Source organism: Moschus berezovskii, chromosome 4 (assembly GCF_049115385.1).
Source record: "Moschus berezovskii isolate FMDL1 chromosome 4, NW_MosBer_1.0, whole genome shotgun sequence".
NCBI classification, from domain to species: domain Eukaryota; kingdom Metazoa; phylum Chordata; class Mammalia; order Artiodactyla; family Moschidae; genus Moschus; species Moschus berezovskii.
Genome location: NC_142463.1, coordinates 99,463,226 through 99,484,351, shown reverse-complemented (window position 1 = coordinate 99,484,351; position 21,126 = coordinate 99,463,226). Strand labels below are relative to the sequence as shown.

General features: G+C 44.9%; 1 protein-coding gene across 2 annotated transcripts; it reads left to right on the top strand.

Moving 5' to 3' along the window:
* The first annotated feature begins 1,991 nt into the window (after positions 1-1,991).
* REG4 (regenerating family member 4) lies at positions 1,992-20,682 on the top strand. Of its 2 annotated transcripts, none has more exons than XM_088834895.1 (5): positions 1,992-2,055; positions 8,874-8,971; positions 12,479-12,616; positions 14,288-14,393; positions 20,602-20,682. In XM_088834895.1, exons 1-5 carry the CDS (start codon positions 1,992-1,994, stop codon positions 20,667-20,669), a joined length of 474 nt encoding a protein of 157 aa, XP_088691021.1. In that variant the 3' UTR covers positions 20,670-20,682. The 2 variants fall into 2 exon arrangements, with proteins under 2 accessions (XP_088691021.1, XP_055259912.1); XM_055403937.1 differs by having other exon boundaries at positions 1,992-2,058.
* Positions 20,683-21,126: the final 444 nt, after the last annotated feature.

Sequence of the window (21,126 nt, the reverse complement as noted above, 5' to 3'; positions counted from 1 at the left end):
CAATCTGTTTCTGAGAGATAAAACTAGGTTACAGAATTATATGACTCTTCATACTATGTAAACAACACATGCCTAGAAAAATGTTAATAAGCTCTTCACTCAATTGTTTCTCTGGAAGATTACTTCGTATTCTCTAGTTTTGCAATGATCTTTTAATAATTTGTGTGCTATTTAGTCACAGGAAAAGATAAAATTATTTTTTAAAAAGTATGGTATCTTCTAAGTGTAAAGGGAAGAAAGTTGAATTAAAGTTAGGAAATCTTATTGTAGCTGTGTGACAATGAGAAAATGACGTCATACCTCAGGTTTTCTAAACTGTAAAGTGGAGATATTAGATAACATATTCAGTTTTAATTCTAACATTTAAAAACTCACGGTTGGGATTGACTTGATTGACTTAAACTATTTAAGCTCAAATACAGCCTCATCTGAGAGAAAGCTTGCTTTGGACGCCCTCTGCTGGCTCTCCTGAGAATAGCAAGGGCGGGCTCTCCAGAGTATACCAAATGCTTTCAGACTTGAAACCATTCAGCCCAGCAGAGTTAGATCTTTGGCATTGGCTCAGAGGCCTGGCATAAGATAAATTTTCCTAATCTTTACATTTAGCTTGAGATTCCTATTAATTTGTTATTGAAGTATGTTGTTGTTCAGTTGCTCAGTCGTGTCTGACTCTTTGCCACCCCATGGACTACAGCATACCAGGCTTCCCTATCCATCTCCTGGAGCTTGCTCAAACTCATGTCAGTTGAGTCTGTGATGCCATCCAACCATCTTGCCCTCTGTCGTCCCCTTCTCCTCCTGCCTTCAGTCTTTCCCAGCAGCAGGGTATAGTTGATTCATAGTGCTGTTAGTTTCTGGTGTACAACAAAGTGATTCAGTTATACATATATACATATGTTCTTTTTCAAATTCTTTTCCCATTTGGGTTATTACAGAAAAGTGGAGTTACTATTAGTAGTAAAGTGGAAGTTTCCTGTGCTATACAGTAGATGCTTGTTGATTATCTGTTTTAAAGATACTCTGTATAGATCAATCCCAAACTCTCAATTTACCCTTTCCCCATACCTTTCCCCTTTGGTAACCATAAGTTTGTTTCCTAAGTCTGTGAATCTGTTCCTGTTTTGTAAGTTCCTTTGTTTCATATTTTAGATTCCATGCAAGTGATGTCATATGGTATTTGTCTTTCTCTGACTTACTTCACTTAGTATAATAATCTCTAGGTCCATCACATCGTCTTTATCCATTCATCTATTGATGGACATTTAGGTTGCTTCCGTGTCTTGTCTGGGGGCTTCCCTGGTGGCTCAACTGGTAAAGCATCCACCTGCAATGCAGGAGACCTGAGTTCGATCCCTGGGTTTGGAAGATCTCCTGGAGAAGGGAAAAGCTACCCACTCCAGTATTCTGGCCTGGAGAATTCCATGAACAGTATAGTTCATGTGATCACAAAGAGTCGGACACGACTGAGTGATGTTCACTTTCTTCATGTCTTGTCTATTGTAAATAGTGCTGAAATGAAGATTGGGGTGCATGTATCTTTTCAAGTTCCCTTTGTTGTATAATTTGGGTTTAGCCAGAGAAATATTTTTTCCTTCATTTATGATTTGGGCTTCCTAGGTGGCACAGAGGTAAAGAATCTGTCTGCCAATGCAGGCAATGCAGGAGATACATATTTGATCCCTGGGTTAGAAACATCCCCTGGAGGAGGGAACGGCAGTCCACTTCACTATTCTTAACTGAAAAATCCCATGGACAGTGGAGCCTGGCAGGCTACAGTCCATGGAATCACAAAGAACTGGGCACAACTGAGCGACTGAGAAGCGTGCATTTACTAATATGATTTGGCTTTTATAAATTCCTGGATCCACTTCACCAGTGCAAATGTGTTGAAATTTCAGATCTGGGTGAATCCAGGAGTATAAAGGAAAAACTGACAAGGACTCTGAGATCCGTGCTTCCTGAAGCACTTCTGTCCCTGGGGGAAGAGGAAGATGGCTCTGAAAAGCATGTGGCTGGTTTTTCTGATGAGCTGTGTAGCCAGCACTGAAGTCCTGGGTGGTGAGTATCAGCCACTAAGCTGGAATTGAGCCCACAGTCAGTGTTCTCTGTATGGTTGCAAGCCTTAGTGAAACCATCATCAATCAAATGCAGATTATAATAATTATTTTGCAAGTTTATTGTGAAGGGTGGAGGTAATGTATTTAAAGTACCTGTCACCTAACAGTCAAGAAATGATATCTATAATTAGAACTACCCAGTGTTTTGTGCATTATTTTCCTATTTGAACATATTGGGGGATTCCAGTTTGCAAAGAACATACAGACTAGTTGGAGAGATGGCTCCAACACACATATAGGCCCAGCATCAAGTATAAAGTCACATGTCAGGACTTTCCTTGTGGTCTAGTGGCTAAGACTCTGCGTTCCCAATGCAGGTGGCTGGGTTCAATCCCTGGTCAGGGAACTAACATCCCACATGCTGAGACTAAGATCTGGCACAGACAAATAAAGAAATAAACAAAAATAAAATACTTTATAAATAAAATACCAAAGTAACACATCTGTGAGGTAGTAAGCAATACCCTAGAATCTGCCAGTGGAGAAATCAGGGAAGAAAGCTGCATATATGAGCTAGGATTAAGTGTCCTGGCTGCTTTGACAGTCTGCCGAGGCCCTGCTGGTGTCGTATGCAGCACGGGGAGTGGAGAAACTCGCCTGAGAGCTCTTCTAGCGAGAAGAGGCCTTTTGAGAGGGCCCAGAGCTGTACCCGACCCAGCACTTCTCCCAGCGGGGATACTTAGGACGGGGAGAGAGCGACTGGAAGGAGATACAAAGAGAAGCAGGGTTCTTGGGGCCTTATGTTGGTGCTCGTGGCTTAAGCCTGTGGGTCCAGCTACCAGCTCTCTCGACCATGTGCGGCCATTCAGGACCTGGGGAACTCAACCACTTTCTCTGGAACGTGTGAAAGACTGGGAGAGGCTGCCCGCAAGCTCCCCCAGGGGGCCACGTTCCATGGCCATTGGCAATCAACTAACAGGGTAGTTAGTGTCTTGCTGCTCTGGTCCTGGCTCCCCTGAGGGGGCTTGAAATTTGCCCCAACTGTGCTGTGGGGAGTGAGCTGTTCGAGAAGGCGGGGTGGGGGGAGGAGAGCTGGTGAGGGAGCTTGGGGTGGACATGTACACACTGCTGTACTGAAAATGGATTAGCAACAAGGGCCTACTGTACAGCGCAGGGAACTCAGCAGCGTCATGTGTCGGCCTGGATGACAGGGGAGTTTGGGGGAGAATGGATCCACGCATATACATGTATATATGCACACACATATATGGCTGCATTCCTTGACTGTTCACCTGAAACTATCACAATATTGTTAATCGGCTATACTCCAATAGAAAATAAAAAGTTAAAAAACAAAACAAAAAACATCCTAACCAGTTACTATTTTCAAAACATATTACATGGGTTATAATGATAATGTGATTATTTTGATAGCTACAATTTAGTAAGTAGTTACTATTTCTTGACAATTACTAGATACTCAGTACTAATCATTGTACATGCATTATCCCATTTAATCCTCCCAACAACCCTATGATTCAGTGTATAAACAAGAAAACCCAAACTAAAAGAGTTTAAATAATGTCCCCAAGGCCACACTTCTAGTAAGTGGTGGAGTAAAAAGACTATTAGTTGTCCAGGTGGGATGTTAGGAGCGAAAACCTCCTGACCCTGCATGTGTATGGATGAGGAGGTCTTGGACCATGAGTGGTTCTAGGTTCAAGTTTCTAGGGCTTCTGGGCACTGCTCCTCTCCCAGCTCCCTCCTCATTCCCCATGAGTGTCTTCAGTAGGTTACTTCACCCCTGAAGAGGTTTTCTTATCTGTTCAGTGGGGATATACATCCTTCAGTTCAGTTCAGTTCAGTTCAATTCAGTCGCTCAGTCGTGTCCGACTCTCTGCGACCCCATGAATCACAGCAGGCCAGGCCTCCCTGTCCCTCACCAACTCCCGGAGTTCACCCATTTAGAGTGCCTTGTTTAATTACCAGAGCTTTCCTAAGGATATACATCCTTACTACTTAGGAAAGCTCTGGTAATTAAACAAGGCAATCCAAATAAATGTATTTGGCCCATAGGGGCTTTTTAACAAATAAATTGACCCTAATGACTACAATGGTGCAAACTTGGTGGCTCAGACGGTAAAGAATCTGCCAGCAATACGGGAGACCCGGGTTCAGTCCCTGGGTGGGGAAGATCCCCTGGAGAAAGGAATGGCAACCCACTCCAGTATTCTTGCCTGGAGAGTCCCATGGGCAGAGGAGCCTGGTGGGCTGCAACCCACGGGGTTGCGAAGGGTCGGACACGACTGAGGGACTAACACTTTCACTTTCAATGACTATAATGACCGAGGGCTTCTATTTAGAGTCAGACCATCTCGGGTGGTCAGATCCTGCCTCTGTCGCTTATTTGCTGCGGGCTCCAGAACGTGAGGACTCTCTGCCTTTGTTTTCTCCTCTGAACTGAGGATGGTGACACTGCTTCACAGGGGTATTAAGGGGGTGACGCGGAAGCTTGGAACAGCTCCGGATCCATGGTAAACGCTCCGCGAGGTGTGAGCTGGTGGCGGGCAGAGGCAGCCGCAGAGCCGCGCAGTCTGCGCCTCCGGGTCTCGGGCGCCTCGGTCAGGGAGCCGGGCCACCGCTGTAGTATCGTGAGGTGAGTGCTGGGCCAGGGAGGAGGAAGGAGAGGAAAGAAGAGGCGGAGAGACAGACAGCCCGAGACACAGAGACTCCGAAAAGCACAGACCTCGGAGAGTTAGTGAGAGGCAGAGACAGCAGGGAGAGTGGAAAGGCAGCAAGGGGCAAAGAGAGGTACACGGGAAGGGTCAGAAAGACCCAGGCACAGAGGGAGCCGGACAGAGAGACGTGGACAGAAACTGAGACGAACCCGCAAAAGCAGACACGGGGCAGAGAAAAGGGAGCGTACTGGTGGTCCGGCTTCAAGCGCGATCCAAGGTTTGCTTTGCCCTGACCCCCTCTAGGCCCTCCAGTATGCCACTGGGAGCTCTGCTCTCACTATCCGGATTCAGGAAAAAATAAAGTGCCCGGTGATGGAGAATCTGCGCTAACACATTTGTCCACAGAATGCCAAGCAGAGTCACTTCAGCGTGCAAAAGAGAAATCAGAGAGGACTTAACTAGGAGCACGTGGTGTGAAGCACGGGGCCTTTACCCTCAGACTGGAGCCAGAGACTTGGACTCTCCTTCCACCTGTTTCAGGATCTTTTTGCCAGTGTTCAATTGAAAAGCATGCTTCGCAATCTCTCTCCAGACTGTTCCTTACCAAAAAGTCAAGCCTTGTCATTTGGGGTGGTAATCAGTGGTCAGCCTTCTCCTTAAGATCAATGTTTACTCTAAGAGTCAAGGATATCTTTTACTTTCTTTCCCCCTGATAAAATAGCCAAGGCATCCCAACCCTGTAATGATTTTCATTGCCATATTTCCAATTTCTTGGTTTTTTATAAAAGCCAAAGTTGAGAGGTTTGGTGTCAGGAACACAGATTTGTAAGTTACAGAACTGAATCTGAAAAGTGGCTTTCCCACCTCCCTGTGTGATCTTAGATGGGTGACCACCCAGCCTGTTTCCTCACCTCCCTAAGATACATATGTAGTACAAATAAACCCCTTAGCATGGTTCCTGGTGGCAAGAAAGCACTCTGCATGTGGAAGCTGGTGACAATGCAGCAGAAGTAGCAACAGTGGCATAAAGATTTTCTTTTTATTCAACATCAATACTGATGCTCGTATTCCTAAAGGTAGTAGAAGGTAAGGTATTTAAGCATATGAGCTTCTATGTTGCTTGTTCCTGATACATTTGAGGTACCCCTTTATTACCCAATTTGACTGCTTGTTGCTTAGAAAGGAAAGGTGCTTGACTTAGAAAAGCTGGCAATCTAGGGAGAAGGTTCAGAGGCCAACTCCAAAGATCCTGCTCAGCCATGACGATTTTTAAAGGGGAGAAAGAGAGAAGAATCTTAATGAATTATTGATGCAGGAAATTGGATTCTGCATCATTCCCCACTGTGTGCAGACTGGTTGAATCTTCCAATGTCATCTTACCTGCATGATCTGCCTGCAGGATTGAGAAGGGGACTATTAAGGATAGAGCCTCTTGATGAAGTGTGAAAGACGAGAGTGAAAAAACTGGCTTAAAACTCAACATTGGAAAAACTAAGATCATGGCATCCAGTCCCATCGCTTCATGCCAAATAGATGGGAAAAAGTGGGAACAGTGGCATATTTTATTTTCTTGGGCTCCAAAATCACTGCAGACAATGACTGTAGTCATGAAATTAAAATATTCTTGCTCCTTGGAAGAAAAGCTTAGAAAACCTAGACAGTGTATGAAAAAGCAGGGACATCACTTTGTCGACAAATGTTTATATGGTCTAAGCTATGGTTTTTCCAGTAGTCACATATGGATGTGAGGGTTGGACCATAAAGAAGGCTAAGCACTGAACAACTGATGCTTTCGAACTGTGGTGCTGGAGAAGACTAGAGAGTCCCTTGGACTGCAAGGAGATCAAACCAGTTAATCCTAAAGGAAATCAACCCTGAATATTCATTGAAATAACTGATGCTGATGCTGAAGCTCCAATACTTTTCATCCTCATTTGAAAAGACCCTGATGCTGGGGAAGACTGAAGGCAAGAGGAGAAGGGGACGACAGAGGATGAGATGGTTGGATGGCATCACCGATTCTATGGACATAAGTATGAGCAAGCACCGGGAGATGGTGAAGGACAGGGAAGCCTGGTGTGCTGCAGTCCGTGGGGTCACGAAGAGTCAGACATGAGTTAGTGACTGAACAACAACATCTTTTAACTGCCAGATTCTTCATTTTTACTTCTTTTTATCTAGGAAAGCAATCAGCAGTTTAGACAAGGTGTATGCATTCAGGAGAGCATCAGTCAGGAGTTAGGTTAAACTGCCTAGTAATTTCATGCCTATAATTAGGCTTTTACAAGGTTAAACAGAGGGCTTCCCAGGTGGTGCTAGTGGTAAAGAAGCTGCCTGCCAATGCAGGAGACATAAGAGATGTGGGTTCAATCTCTGGGTTGTGAAGATCCACTGGAGGAGGGCATGGCAGTCCACTCCAGTATTTTTGCCTAGAGAATCCCATGGACAGAGGATCCTGGTGGACTACGGTCCATAGGGTCCCAAAGAGAGTCAGACACGACTGAAGGCAAGGTTAAAGGCAAACAAAATGGGCAAATAGGAAAGGGCAAAAGAGATACTTTCACATTGAAACTTTTCCTGCTGTGCCGCCACTAGGTTAGTCATTGCCCATCATTCACAGGAACAAAGCAGAGCACAAGCAAAGGATCTATGTCAACAATTAGTGTCATGTTCCAAGATGGAGCTGGAGCTGCTGCACAGGAAGCTGTGTTTCACTAGGGCCATAAGACCAGGCTGTGAACACCCTTGAACACCCAACTGAGTGGAGAACTATTCTGAAAGCAACAGGAGATTCGTAGGAGAGGAGATTTGTAGGCAAGGAATGAGGTAGAACAGGGCTTCCCTGGTGGCTCAGCAGTAAAGAATCTGCCTGCAGTGCAGGATACAGGGGTTCAATCCCTGGATCGGGAAGATCCCCTGGATCAGGGAGTGGCAACCCACCCCAGTATTCTTGCCTGGAGAATGCCATGGACAGAGGAGCCTGGCAGACTTCAGTCGATGGGGGTCTCAAAGAGTTGGACACGCCTGAGGGGCTAACACACACAATGAAGTAGAACAGAAGCGTAAGGCAAGCAAGCGACAGCAGTGTCATCTGCCCGAGGAGAGAGGAGATGCTGTGTGACCACAACAGTCCATGGACATGCACTGGGGGTGGAAAGACTCCTGCAGCCACCTCAGCATTACCGAGCAGCCACTCTGGCACAAAGTCCAAACTTACTAGCTCAGCGTCCCCTGCATTATCTGGGTCCTCTGCATTTCCAGCAGTTTCAGTGACATGGCACATTCATCAGTCCACTAGCTGAAAGAGTTTCTGCTTCTCTCTGAATCATGGTTTCCCTGGCCTCTGGGCCCTGACTCTCTCCTTCTGTTTTCTATAGTGGTTACCTGACAGATCCTCTACACGTAAGGCAAACCTAAGTGCTTGCTCTTCCTGCTGCCATTTCTCTGCTCACCCACCCTCTTAGCCTAAAACATTCCCCTCCCCCGGCTACTGACTTAACGGCCCCCCATTCTCAAGTTCCTGCCAAGTTGCCATCTAACTAGTTGTACAGTCCCCTAGACAAAAAAAAGAAAACCCACTTGCTCCCTATGATGCCTAAAACTACCAATTTATGCCCTCATCCACTCTTGTGATCTCTTGAACTGCATCTGTTTGATCTTGCTACCTGCGTGGGGATTCTACCAGTTGCTGAGGATGTTTATTCCAATTACATATTCCATTATTGAGGAGATTAGCACAGAGATGGGCTTGGAGGACCACTGGGTCCATGGAAAATAGTCCTGAGCTAAAACATCATTGATCTCTCGACCTCTATAAGCCCCTACTTGACTGGCAGACCTCAGTGATGTTTGGGGTCTCCCGAAATCGGTGTCAGTTCAGAGCCAGTGTCCAGTATCCTCAAAGATCTGATTATCTCCTTTTCCCCAATGCTGAAGTACTCTGGTAAAAGACCACAGCCCCCTCTGGAGATGCTAGGAGAAAGGTGAACAGTATAAAGATGTGGCAGCAGAGAGAGAGCCTTCCTCCAGGACACTCAGCCTCTCCTCCTTCAAGGGGACCTGGGTCTTAAACTGGCTCAGGGGTTGCATTGCTTTCCCTTTCCTTTGTAACTCATCTTTGCCTTTTGTTTGTGCCCAGCCATTATCCTGAGGCCTAGCTGTGCTACCGGCTGGTTTTACCACAGGTCATATTGCTATGGATACTTCCGGAAGCTGAGGAACTGGTCCGAGGCTGAGGTAAGAAATCTGGCCCTCGCTCAGGGAGGTGACTCTAGAGCAAGGGAATACCCAGGTGTCATTCAACTCGGAGCCAAGGGTCCTTCCCTGGTGTTCTGAGAAGTCACCTGGCAGGTGAAGTAGAGAGAATAGGGTTACCCCTTCAACTCCTTTAATGTCGTAAGCATCGATGAAGCACATCGAGGAGGAAAGGTGGAAGTAGTGACATATTTCCCCTTTGAGGGCTCTGAAATCTCTGCAGTTGTGACAGCAGCCATGAAATCAGACCTTTGCTTGTTAGCAGGAAAACTGTGACAAACCCAGACAGTGTGTTGGAAAGCAGAGACATGACTCTACCAATAAAGGTCCATATAATCAAGGCTATGTTCTTCTCAGTGGTCATGTACAGTTGTGGTTGTGAGAGCTGGACCATAAAGAAGGTGGAGCACCGAAGAATTGATGCCTTCAAACCGTGATGCTGGAGAAGACTCCTGAGGGTCCCCTGGACAGCAAAGAGATTGAACCAGTCAATCTTAAGGGAAATCAACCCTGAATACTCATTGGAAAGACTGATGCTGAAGCTGAAACTCCAGTATTTTGGTCATTTGATGTAAACAGCTGACTCATTGAAAAAGTCCCTGATGCTGGGAAAGATTGAGGGCAGGAGGAGAAGAGGGCATCAGAGGATGAGATGGCTGGATGGCCTCACTGATGCAGTGGACATGAACTTGGGCAAACTTTGGGAGATGGTGAGGGACAGGGAGGCCTGGTGTGCTGCAGTCCATGGGGTGGCAAAGAGTTGGACACGACTGGGCAACTGAACAACAACAAATCGATGGAGTGCATGCTACAGACCCAGACCCTGGAGGGGCTGCAAAGCCATGAGAATGAACCAGAGACAGCCTCCCCTCGGGGAGTCCATTATCAGGGGAAAAGACAGAAGCACATGAAGCCAAAGAGGATGAGATGAGGAACTTACAGAAAGAACATCTTGAATTGTTGTACAAGATTTACCAGCCTCAGAGCCACCTGACAGAGAGTGAAGCATTCCGAACACGTGGAAGGCCTTGATGTCCCCACAACTCAACAAATGCATTGGTTTTATTTCACTGAGGTTTTCCTAAGAGATACCCAGGTAGCCAGTCAGAGTAAGTTAACCTCGGAATGTGAGGAGTCAGGGCTGCTGTGTCTCTGAATTGTCGTTGTTTTACTGGATTGACCGACTGGGGAGACCAGTGGGGATATGGGGCGCAGTCTGGGCCCATAATGGCCTCAGACATTTGTACTGCCTGTCCCCGGAGAGCCCAACGCTAATTCTACCAAAACAAAGAGGAAGATATCCAGGGAGCTTTGCAATAATAAGCATGCTCAGTCACTTCAGTCATGTCCGACTCTTGGCGACCCCATGGACTGCACCCAGCAGCCTCGTCTGTCCGTGGGATTCTCCAGGCAAGGATACTAGAGTGGGTTGCCCTGCCCTTCTCCAGGGTATCTTCCCAACCCAGGGACTGAAGCTGCGTCTCCTGTGTCTCCTGCATCGCAGGCAGATTCTTTACCCACTGAGCCAGCTGGGAAGCCCAAGTCTATATTGGAATAATATGGGTGTGCATTTAAATCACTCTTGCCAGGCATTGGTTAGAGCTATACCTCGCTTTACCAGTTTTCTTCTGTAACATGGGGATAATACTTTCATTCCATGGGGTTGTTGGGGTTGTTGCAAAAAACCTCTGGCACATGGTAGATGCTCAATTCAGATTTTCAAGGCAAACACAATCGTAAGATTGCTACCGAGCCTTAGCAGAGTTAACCACTCCTGACCCAGAGTGCAAAGAAGTTGTCAGAAGGACTGGAGAAATTGACCCCACAGCGCTGTGCTTCTTGATTCCTAGCTGCTATCTTAGTTCACAAAACTCCTGGAGGCAATGGAGCTGGCATGAAAATAACAGGTAAACCCAATCTCAGACTGAAGAAGCAGAGCTCTGGCTTCTAGCCATGTGAATTTACAGGGAAAATATCACTTAAACCAATTGAGCCTGTTTGCTCTTCTGTCCCAGGAATCTTTGTGATTGGTATACTCCCTAAACGTGGACTGGTAATCCAGCTTCCACACCTCACAAATTTGAAAGGCAGATTAAATTATGGATGTAAAAACATTTGGGTTTTGTAAAGTGGCTGGCACTTAGTGTGAGGACTGCTAAGTCACTTCAGTCATATCCAACTCTTTACGACCCTATGGACTGTAGCCCACCAGGCTTCTCTGTCCTCTGCCTCTGTCCAGGCAAGAATACTAGAGTGAATTGCTATGCCTTCCTCCAGGGCTAAATTAACATTAAACAGTAACCACATCTAATACTGAGCAAGTTCAAAGGCAGGCACTAGAGTAGCAACCACAGTCAAACCATGCTTTTATTAAATTAAGTTTTATCATGTAGGCAGATCCTGTAACAAAGCCCAGGAGAGCATAATGTATCTCTGTCTGTCTGTAAAGTGTGTGTATATAAAATGATTTTTTCAGCTGGGCAGTAAGTTTCTAGTTAGAGAATGGCACATTTTACAGTCAGTGGTCTCAGATTTATTGAAGTGCGTTACTATAATACATCATCATGACAGTTCAATCCTCGTAACAACTCCCTTATGTAGCCATAATTATGTCCTCCATTTTACGGATGAGGAAGAGAGGCACAGGGACTTGTCAAGGTCACATACACAAATGAGAGGCAAGTCCAGGACCCCAGGCACTTCCACTGGCCCTAAAGCTCATGACCTGACCTCAAGGAGACCCGACACCTGTGACATTGTGCTTTTTCCCTTGATGACAGGGAGTCTTCTGTGGGGTTTCGATCCTGAGAGGAGGTGGGGGCTGTGTGTGTGCATGCTGCTTGGTGAGCTAGGGTTCTGACGTGAAGGCTATGCTTTCCTTTCTTTTTTTTCTAGTTTTTCTAGAAATACAGTTGATCTACAATATCCTATTAGTTTCAGGTGTACAGCAAAGTGACTCAGTTATACATATACCTCTATCAATATATTCTTTTTTAGATGCTTTTCCCTTATAGGTCTTTACAGGATGTTGAGCAGAGTTCCCTGTGCTATATGGCAGATCCTTGCTGTTTATCTGTTTCATATGTTGTAGTGTGCACATTTTAATCCCAACCTTCTAATTTATCCCTCCCCCCTGACCCCTTTGGTAACCAGAAGTTTGTTTTTTATGACTGTGAGTCTGTTTTTGTTTTGTAGATAAGTTCATTTGCATCATTTTTTAGACTCCACATATAAGTGACATCATATGGTATTTGTTTTTGTCTGACTTACTTCACTTAGTATGAGAGTCTCTCTGTCCTTCCGTGTTGCCACAAATATTATTTCATTCTTTTTTGTGGCCGAGTAATAGTCCATTATTACTCAGCCCATAATGGACTATTACTCAGCCATAAAAAAGGTATACCATATCTTCTTCATCCATTTGTTTGTGGATGGACATTTAGGTTATGGGCTATGTTTTTAAACCTCATATCTCCTCCTTGCCCTCAGCTCGAGTGTCAGTCATATGGAAACGGAGCCCATTTGGCATCTGTCCTGAGTTTAAAGGAAGCCAGCACCATAGCAAAGTTCATAGGTGCCTATCAAAGAAACAAGCCGGTGTGGATTGGCCTGCATGACCCGCAGAAGGTAACCTCAGACCTGGCCCACTAATGGCCCCTTGGGAAAAGCAGACAGACAGCTCCTGTCTGGGAAATGGCCCCAGACCCACTGATAAGGGCACACACAACAGATTTTCAGTCACCTGCCTCCCACTGGTAGAGACCAAGGCTTCCAGGTTTGGGACAAAGCAGTGTCCTCCACTTACAGACCTATCCATTTACAGCCCTCTCAAATCTTTGTAAACACAAAAGTAACAGCTCTTTAGAGCCTTTCAAAAAAAAGTTTCTGTAAGTATATAGGGGTATATACATACACAAATAAACACAGACACACACAGAGTCTCATTCTGAGATCCCGCTTAGTTAAATTCCAATTAGATCTTGAGTTAAAGTGGAAAACTTTCAGTTAAGCTTTTCACTAGATGCTGTCATGTGTTTTATGCTATCCTTAACTTTCTTCCGGAGAAGGCAATGGCACCCCACTCCAGTGTTCTTGCCTGGAGAATCCCAGGCACGGGGGAGCCTGGTGGGCTGCTGTCTATGGGGTCACAAAAAGTCGGACACGACCGAAGCGACTCAGCAGCAGCAGCAGTAACCTTCTTCACTGGTCTTTCATTTTACCCCTCTCAGTACCTCTTTGTAAGAAATGACATGTGAGGTTGCTGAAAGTCTCTGTTTGGGACCTGCAATTTATAGATTCTTTGTGGGGCTTCTATGTTAACCAAAAAAAGCACAAAGAATTCAAGGAGAAAAATCCTAGACTTCATGTTTCTTAATAAACTTTGCTATAGAGGTTACAAATAATTTATACAATTAATTCTACATTGTTAATATTCACACTGCTATCAACCAAAGCTCTCTCATTCAAAGATAGGATAAATATTTACATCTATTTCTATCTTATTTTTAAAATTTTATTTATTTTTTTAATTGGAGGAATTTCTACCAGATTTTTTTAAATTTAATTTTTTACCTTCATGACTAAGGCTAATAAACAGCCTAATGAATTGTGCAATGAATGTATCAAAGAAATACAAATTAGAATAACAATATAATTTGACTTAGATTAGTAGATGTTTGCTTTGTCTTAATGAATAATATTTTTAAGATAAGAGAAATTTCCCAGTAAATGACAGTATAAATTCCTACAACTGTTTTTGAAAAGCAGTTTGGAAATTCATTTTAATATCCTTAAAATATTCATGCCCCTTGGTCATTAATTCTACTTCTGGGATTCTAGTTTTAAAAAATAATTTAAAGTACGGAAACAGCTTTACAAATAAAATTGTTTATAGCAGTATTCTTTGCAGTGATTGTAAATTAGAAACAACATAAACATCAATCAATAGGAGAATTAGTAAAGTAAATTGTGGTACATTCTTACCATTAAAAAATGTTTGGAAAGCAAAATACTACAAAATGGAATATATATGTTTTAAAGGCTACCACATTTTTCAGTACATAAAAATATTGTGATAGATAAAAATGGTTACACCACAAGTAAATATGGCAAAATATTAGTAATGTTGTCTTCCTGAAGGTTAAATGGAGTGACTTCTCTATTTTTCCCTTCACACATTTCTGTGCTTTCCCAAGTTTTACAGCGAAAGCTGTGTTTAAGGGGGCTGTGGCGACCATCTGGGCTGCGAGCAGGTGGGCAGGCTAATGTGTACGTGTCTCTCATCCCTGTCATTTGCAGAAGCACCAATGGCAGTGGATCGATGGAGCCATGTATATTTACACACCCTTGACTGGCAAGTCCTTGGGTGAGAACAAGTACTGTGCTGAGATGAATGACAAGACCAGTAAGTTCCGCCACATCTCTTCCTGAATCCCAGCTCCCTCTCTTTCCTAAGAGCGAGGCTGGACATTGACTCCTGTTTGCACCATTTCACACCAGCAACTCTGTGGGACAGTGGCCTTGTCCCAGACAGTACTCACTGACCGTTTGTGACCGTTTCACAATCTTTGCCTATCAGTGTACCAGCCATTCAGTTATCAATATTTTCTTTTACTCCAATCACTTTTTCCTTTTTTTTATTTTTCAGTAACTCATTTTAACTGAAGTATAGTCAATTAACAATGTTGTATTAACTACTGCTATACAGCAAATGATTGCATTCACTTTTTTTTACATTCACTTTTTTATGTTTTTTTATCATAGTAAAAATCACATAATATAAAACACACTATTTTAACCATGTTCAACTGTATAGCTCAGTGGCACTAAGGACACTCACATTGTTGTGCAACTCTCACCACCCTCCATCTCCCCAGTTTTTCACCTCTTTAAACTGAAATTCTGTCCCCATTAAACACTAAATCCTCCTTCCCTCTCCCCACACCCCTATCCCCACCCCCCATCCCTGGCATCTACTAATGACCTTTTTGGCTCTATGAGTTTGACTATTCTAGGTATCTCATCTGAGTGGAATCAAATAGTATTTGTCTGCACCTACTGTATATTGGAATGCATGTTTAAGATGAACTTAATATATGGCCTGTGAGCAGACTGAACCCTCTTTTTCCCCACTGTGCTGCATAGTAGGTTCTCGTCAGTTATCTATTTTATGCATAGCAGCGTGTATTTGTCAATCCCAATCTCCCAATCCATCCCCTCCCTTTTCCACTCTAGGTTCCGTCCGTTTATTCTCTACATCTGTGTCTCTGTTTATCTCAAAATTCTGTCCTATACCATGAGGGGGAAGTATGTCATATTTGGGGAAACCCAGACTACAGGGAGCAAATATGTGTGACTGTTTTGGGGCTTCTTTATAGTCAGGGTTTCCCATGAGCCCTAGAAACCTCGCTTTGCCTGCACTCTTTGCTCATATTCTCTGAGTTTCATCCCAGAACACAGTGCCAAGAACCTCGGCTGCAGGCTGGGCACTGTCACTGCAGCCTCTTCAGTTCTCTTGCCTGCCTTCAAGCTCTGCTTTCCATGATAATATGTTAGGGTTTTCAGCCTTGCTACAAATGCTGTTTGGGGTGAGAGCTGCCCTGTGCATTGTAGGGTTAGCATTCCCTAGTCACTAACCAGCAGATACCAGGAGCATACACACACACACACACACACACACACACACATACACAGGTTGTAACAACCAAAACTGTCCGCAGACTTTGCTAAATGTCCCCTTAAAGTGTTAGTTGCTCAGTCATGTCCAACTCTTTGCAACCCCATAAACTGTAGCCTCCAAGGCTCCTCTGTTCTTGGAATTTGCAGGCAAGAGTACTGGAGTGGGTAGCCATTCCCTTCTCCAGGGGATCTTCCTGACCCAGGGATCGAACCCACATCTCCTGCATTGGCAGGAAGATTCTTTACTGTCTGAGCCACCAGGAAAGCCCTCAAGGTCCCCTGGGGGGACAAAATCACTCCAAATGAGAACCACGGCTAATAAGTGACATGAAAAGGAAACAGAATGTCAAAGATGTAAAAGATGCTTGGTCTGAAAGAGAATATCCCAGTGTGTTTAAAAGGATTCCCCCACTAGCCAGGGGGTGAGCCTGGGCAGTGCCAAGACTGAGAACTCAGGTACTGGGGCTCAGGTGAAAAGGGACGTGGAACAGGTTTACTATTGTCTGAAGAATAAAGGTTATATGCACAACAGAATGAGAAAACTTTCTGACAGCAAAGTGATGAACACATGGAGACAAACTCTGAGGTGAGCTCTAAGCAAACCTTCAGAGGTAAGTGGGTCATATCACAAACCAAGGAGGGACTTCCTACAGTCTCTAAGGGCCTACAGCTGCTGTTGAAGCAATAAGTCATCTCTGATAGAAGGAATACACCAAGACCAATATGTAGAAGCTACCAAAATGTAAATTTCTACCCAAGCTAAGGAAAACATTCTGAACAATCAGCATGGTCCAAAAATGTAATGAGCTACCCTAGAAAGTAGTGAGAAACCCATCAGTAGAGTTAACCAAGCAAAAGTGGACATTGTGGTTGATATTGGGGCTTCCCTGGTGGTTTAATAGTAAAGAAACTGCCTGCCAAGGCAGGAGACATGGGTTCGATCCCTGGGTTGGGAAAATCCCTCAGAGGAAGAAATGGCAACCCACTCCAGTATTCTTGCCTGGGAAATCCCATGGACAGAAGGAGCCTGGTGGACACGACTTAGCAGCTGAGCACACACGCATGTGGTTGTTTATTGTAGCTGCAGTATTAAAAAAGAGAAAGGCAAACACTGCACATTAATGCATATATGTGAAATCTAGAAAGGTGTACTGACGATCCTATGTGCAGGGCGAAAAGGAGACAGACACAAAGAACAGACTTCTGGACTCAGTGGGAGTAGGAGAGGATGTGATGATTTGAGAGAATAGCACTGAACCAACCATATCATTACCATATGTAAAATAGATAAGCAGTGCGAGTTTGACGTATGAAGCAAGGCACTCAAAGCCGGTGCTCAGGGACAACCTAGAAGGATAGGGCGGGGAGACAGGTGGAAGAAGGGTTCAGGGTAGGGTGCTGCATGTATGCTTATGGCCGATTCATATTAATATATAGCAAAAACCATCACAATATTATAAAGTAATTATCCTCCAACTAAAATAAATAATTAAAATTTTAAAAAAGCATAGAAAGAGGCTCGTAGCACGTGAGAGTCAGCTAAGGAACATTTTAAAAATATGAATTTCAGGGATCGCTTCAGACTGACAACATCAGAATCCCTAGGGCTGGAGGCCAGACCAAGCTCCAGGGGAGCAGTGAACCAGTGGCCTCCCAAGGTCCCTCCCATGATTCTGAGGTTTCAATCAGGTAGAGTTCTCAAACAAAAATCCTCACACTGTCAGTCTGTGTCCACATCAGCAAAGTTCCCAACAATGAAGTATGCTGTGTGGGAACCAGAAGCCAGTCGTCCACCTGAGAACACCAGGCCACAGGACTCTCTCTTCCCATTCACTCAGCACAGCTCTCCACTCTCAGGATACAGGCTCTCGAAGGGCAGAAAAGCTCAAGGAATGAAGCCAGAATTATAAACTGGTGAAGGTAGAATTCAAAAGAGTATTCCCCTCAGCCCTGTCAATGTCACTTTATATTTGTATAAGATTTAGCTTCACCAGCTCAGGAGCTATGTAGTTTGTTTAAGACTCATAAGGTATAGTATTAGTGTCCCCATTTATAGCCACACACGTTCCGTGTGTGTGCTTCTCTGTGTAACTGGACTTGTTCCTTTTTTCTGTTTAGAAAGACCAGGACCCTTTGGAAAATTGTATTTCACAGTGCTTCCTGAGTTACCTACTGGTTCACCATGAGATATTGAGTAGTGATAACTAGGGTTCTACAACCAAAAAATAAATTTCATATTTAATATAGTTTAGGTCAAGGCCCTGGGCTCTGCATTCTGAATGCCTGGGGTAGGAGTCTAGTTCCTTCACCTAGCTGTGTGACCTTGACCAGATTCCTTACTTCTCTGTGCCTCAGATGCCACTCTGTACAGAAGGAAAAATAATACTAATCATCGTGGTGGTGGTGGTGGTGGTTTAGGCATTAACTCCGGCTCTTGCGATCCCAAGGACTATATCCCACCAGGCTCCTCTGTCCCTGGGATTCTCTAGGCAAGAATGCTGAAGGGGGTTGCCATTTCCTTCTTCAGGGGATCTTCCCTAGCCAGGTCTCCTGTATTGCAGGCGGATTCTTTACCAGCTGAGCCATCAGGGAAGCCCAATATATGTCAGATGCTTATCACTGTGCAGACTTGGCTTGTGGCTTTCATGGCCTGGAGGGGAGGCGAGTATGGCCTCCTACACCCCTCCCTGAACCTGCCCCTCTCTCATGGAGGAATGAGGGAAGAGAGACCCTTTCCTAAGTTAGTGCCCACTGGGGAGCTTTCTAGTTGTTTGAAGCTCATGCCATGTTCTCTTTGCCCCACACTTTGGCAGTGCCCAGAATGTTTGCATCTCCATCTCATTTACACTATGTGGCCCCAGCTCTGAGCCCTATGGCTGAGGGAGTAGTCAGGACCTATCTCCTCTTCCTCCTGAGAACCAGGGACCTCACCTTGGTTTGCCTGGCTGTACCTCCATGCCCTCCCTCCCAGGCTCTTATCCCGTAAACTTGACATACCCTGGTACCAGTGCCAGAGCCAGATCTACAAGTCAAAGCCAGGCAGACAGCCAACTGGGGAGCAACTCATCGCTCAATGGTAGACACACCAGATTGACAAGCCATTCTGTGGAGCTTATTTTCTGGAAGAAAAAAATTGAACCTCACCTCAAAAATACTTCAGTCCTTCCAAAATCCTTCCTCTCTGTCCTCCTTTATACATAAGTGGCCCTTCGGGACATGGCTGGCTTCAGTAGCTTCCAATTCTGTGAACTTCAGATGGGAGCTTCACAGAGCCTCAGCTGTGTTCCTTACAGCATCCTGTTTCAAACAAGAAAGGACTCCTCCCACATCCTCATTTTCAACTGATGTATGTCAAGGTCCGTGGGGCTCGTCAAGCTCTCGTCTGCCAATATAGGAGATACAGGTTTGATCTCTGGGTCAGAAAGATCCCCTGGAGAAGGAAATGGCAACCCACTCCAGTATTCTTGCCTGGGGATCCAGTGGACAGAGGAGCCTGGTGGGCTACAGTCCATGGGGTTGCAAAAGAGTTGGACATGACTTAGTGACTAAACAACCACAACAAAATGTCAAGCCCTGCCTTCCTCAAAAGCAATGCTGGTATGGAGCTTCTGCAACTGTGTATGATGCTTAAATTATTTTTCTTTTAGCCTGTCTTGGAGTTCTCCAGAGAAACAGAAGAAAGAGAAGGTAGAGTGAGACAGACAGAGAGAGCATGTGGGATAGAGAAATTTATTTTAAGGAATCAGTTCATGGAGTTGTGAAAGTCACTCAGTCATGTCCGACTCTTTGTGACCCCATGGATTATACAGTCCATGGAATTCTCCAGGCCAGAATACTGGAGTGCATAGCCGTTTCCTTCCAGGGGATCTTCTCAACCCAGGGATCAAACCCAGGTCTCTCACATTGCAGGTGGATTCTTTACCAGCTGAGCCAGCAGGGAAGCCCTCATGCAATTGTGGGGGCTGGCAAATCTGAGGTTCACAGCACAGGTCAGCAGGCTGTATGTTCCTGCAAGTTGATGTTGCAGGCTCGAGGCTGAGAGTAATCTGAATTCCTACCTCTTCTGGGGACCTCAGTCTTTTCTCTTAAGGCCCTCATTGGTTAGATGATTACCAAGTTATGGAAGGTAATCTGCTCTATGCAAAGTCTACTGATTTAAATGCAAGTGAAAGTGAAAGTTGCTCAGTCATGTTGAACTCTTGCGACCCCACGACTGTACAGTCCAAGGAATTCTCCAGGCCACAATACTGGAGTGGGTGGCCTCTAAATCACATCTAAATAGAAAAATACCTTCACAACAAAATGTAGACTGGTGTTTGACCTAACAACTGGGCACTACATCCTAGTCAGTTTAGTTCAGTTCAGTCACTCAGTCTTGTCCAACTCTTTGCGACCCCGTGGACTGCATTACGCCAGGCATCCCTGTCCATCACCAACTCCCAGAGTTTACTCAAATTCATGTCCATTGAGTCAGTGATGCCATCCAACCATCTCATCCTCTGTTGTCCCCTTCTCCTCCCACCTTCAATCTTTCCCAGCATCAGGGTCATTTCAAACAAGTCAGCTCTTCATATCAGGTGGCCAAGGTATTGGAGTTTCAGCTTCAGCATCAGTCCTTCCAATGAATATTAGGACTGATTTCCTTTCGGATGGACTGATTGGATCTCCTTGCAGTCCAAGGGCCTCTCAAGAGTCTTCTCCAACACCACAGTTCAAAAGCATCAATTCTTCGGTGCTCAGCTCTCTTTATAGTCCAACTCTCACATCCATACATGACTACTAGAAAAACTATAGCTTTGACTACACTTGACATCCTAGTCAAGCTGACACAAACTTTTGTACCCTATCCATGGATCCAAGAAAAACACCCAGATAATGCTGATAAACTCAACACAGCAGTGGGTGGATTTAAATATCTGTTTATTTTCTTACAGATTTTTTAACTTGGACCAGCAAAGAATGCGACAAGCGCCAACACTTCCTGTGCAAGTACCGACCCTAGAGCAAGAATCCAGATCCTGCCAACCCTGGCTCAAGGCCCTTTCTTCTTCCTTCTCTGCCATGCTGCCTGTCTGATCATTGTCTGGAAGAGTAAACACAGCAACTGAGTCTGATGGAGCCCTTATTCCACTGACATTTTAAGCTCAGAGGCAGGGATGTCAGCATTGGGATGACAGTGTCATTTAGCTCTAAATATTCACCCCACAGTCCCTTTCCATAGTACTCTCCTTTCCTCTTCCCCACCTCCACTATCCTTAGCAGATGAGGGGTGCCTCTCCCACTGATGAAAGAGCCGGGTCTTTGGTCATCAGGGATAAAGCTTTGATGGCAAGAGAAGAAATTCAGGAAAAAGCCTCTTGCCCTTTTCAGCTTCTGCATTCCTCCACCCTCTCTCTATTGCCCTCACCCACCTCCTCAGCTATCTGCTTATTTTTCCATTTGTCATGGGAACATTTACC

Excerpts from the sequence above, each read along its gene's own strand:
- REG4 (XM_055403937.1), top strand. The coding sequence starts at position 1,992 with ATGGCTCTGAAAAGCATGTGGCTGGTTTTTCTGATGAGCTGTGTAGCC. Across the intron at positions 8,972-12,478 it reads GGAACTGGTCCGAGGCTGAG|CTCGAGTGTCAGTCATATGG; the intron begins GTAAGAAATCTG and ends CCTTGCCCTCAG. Across the intron at positions 12,617-14,287 it reads GCCTGCATGACCCGCAGAAG|AAGCACCAATGGCAGTGGAT; the intron begins GTAACCTCAGAC and ends TGTCATTTGCAG.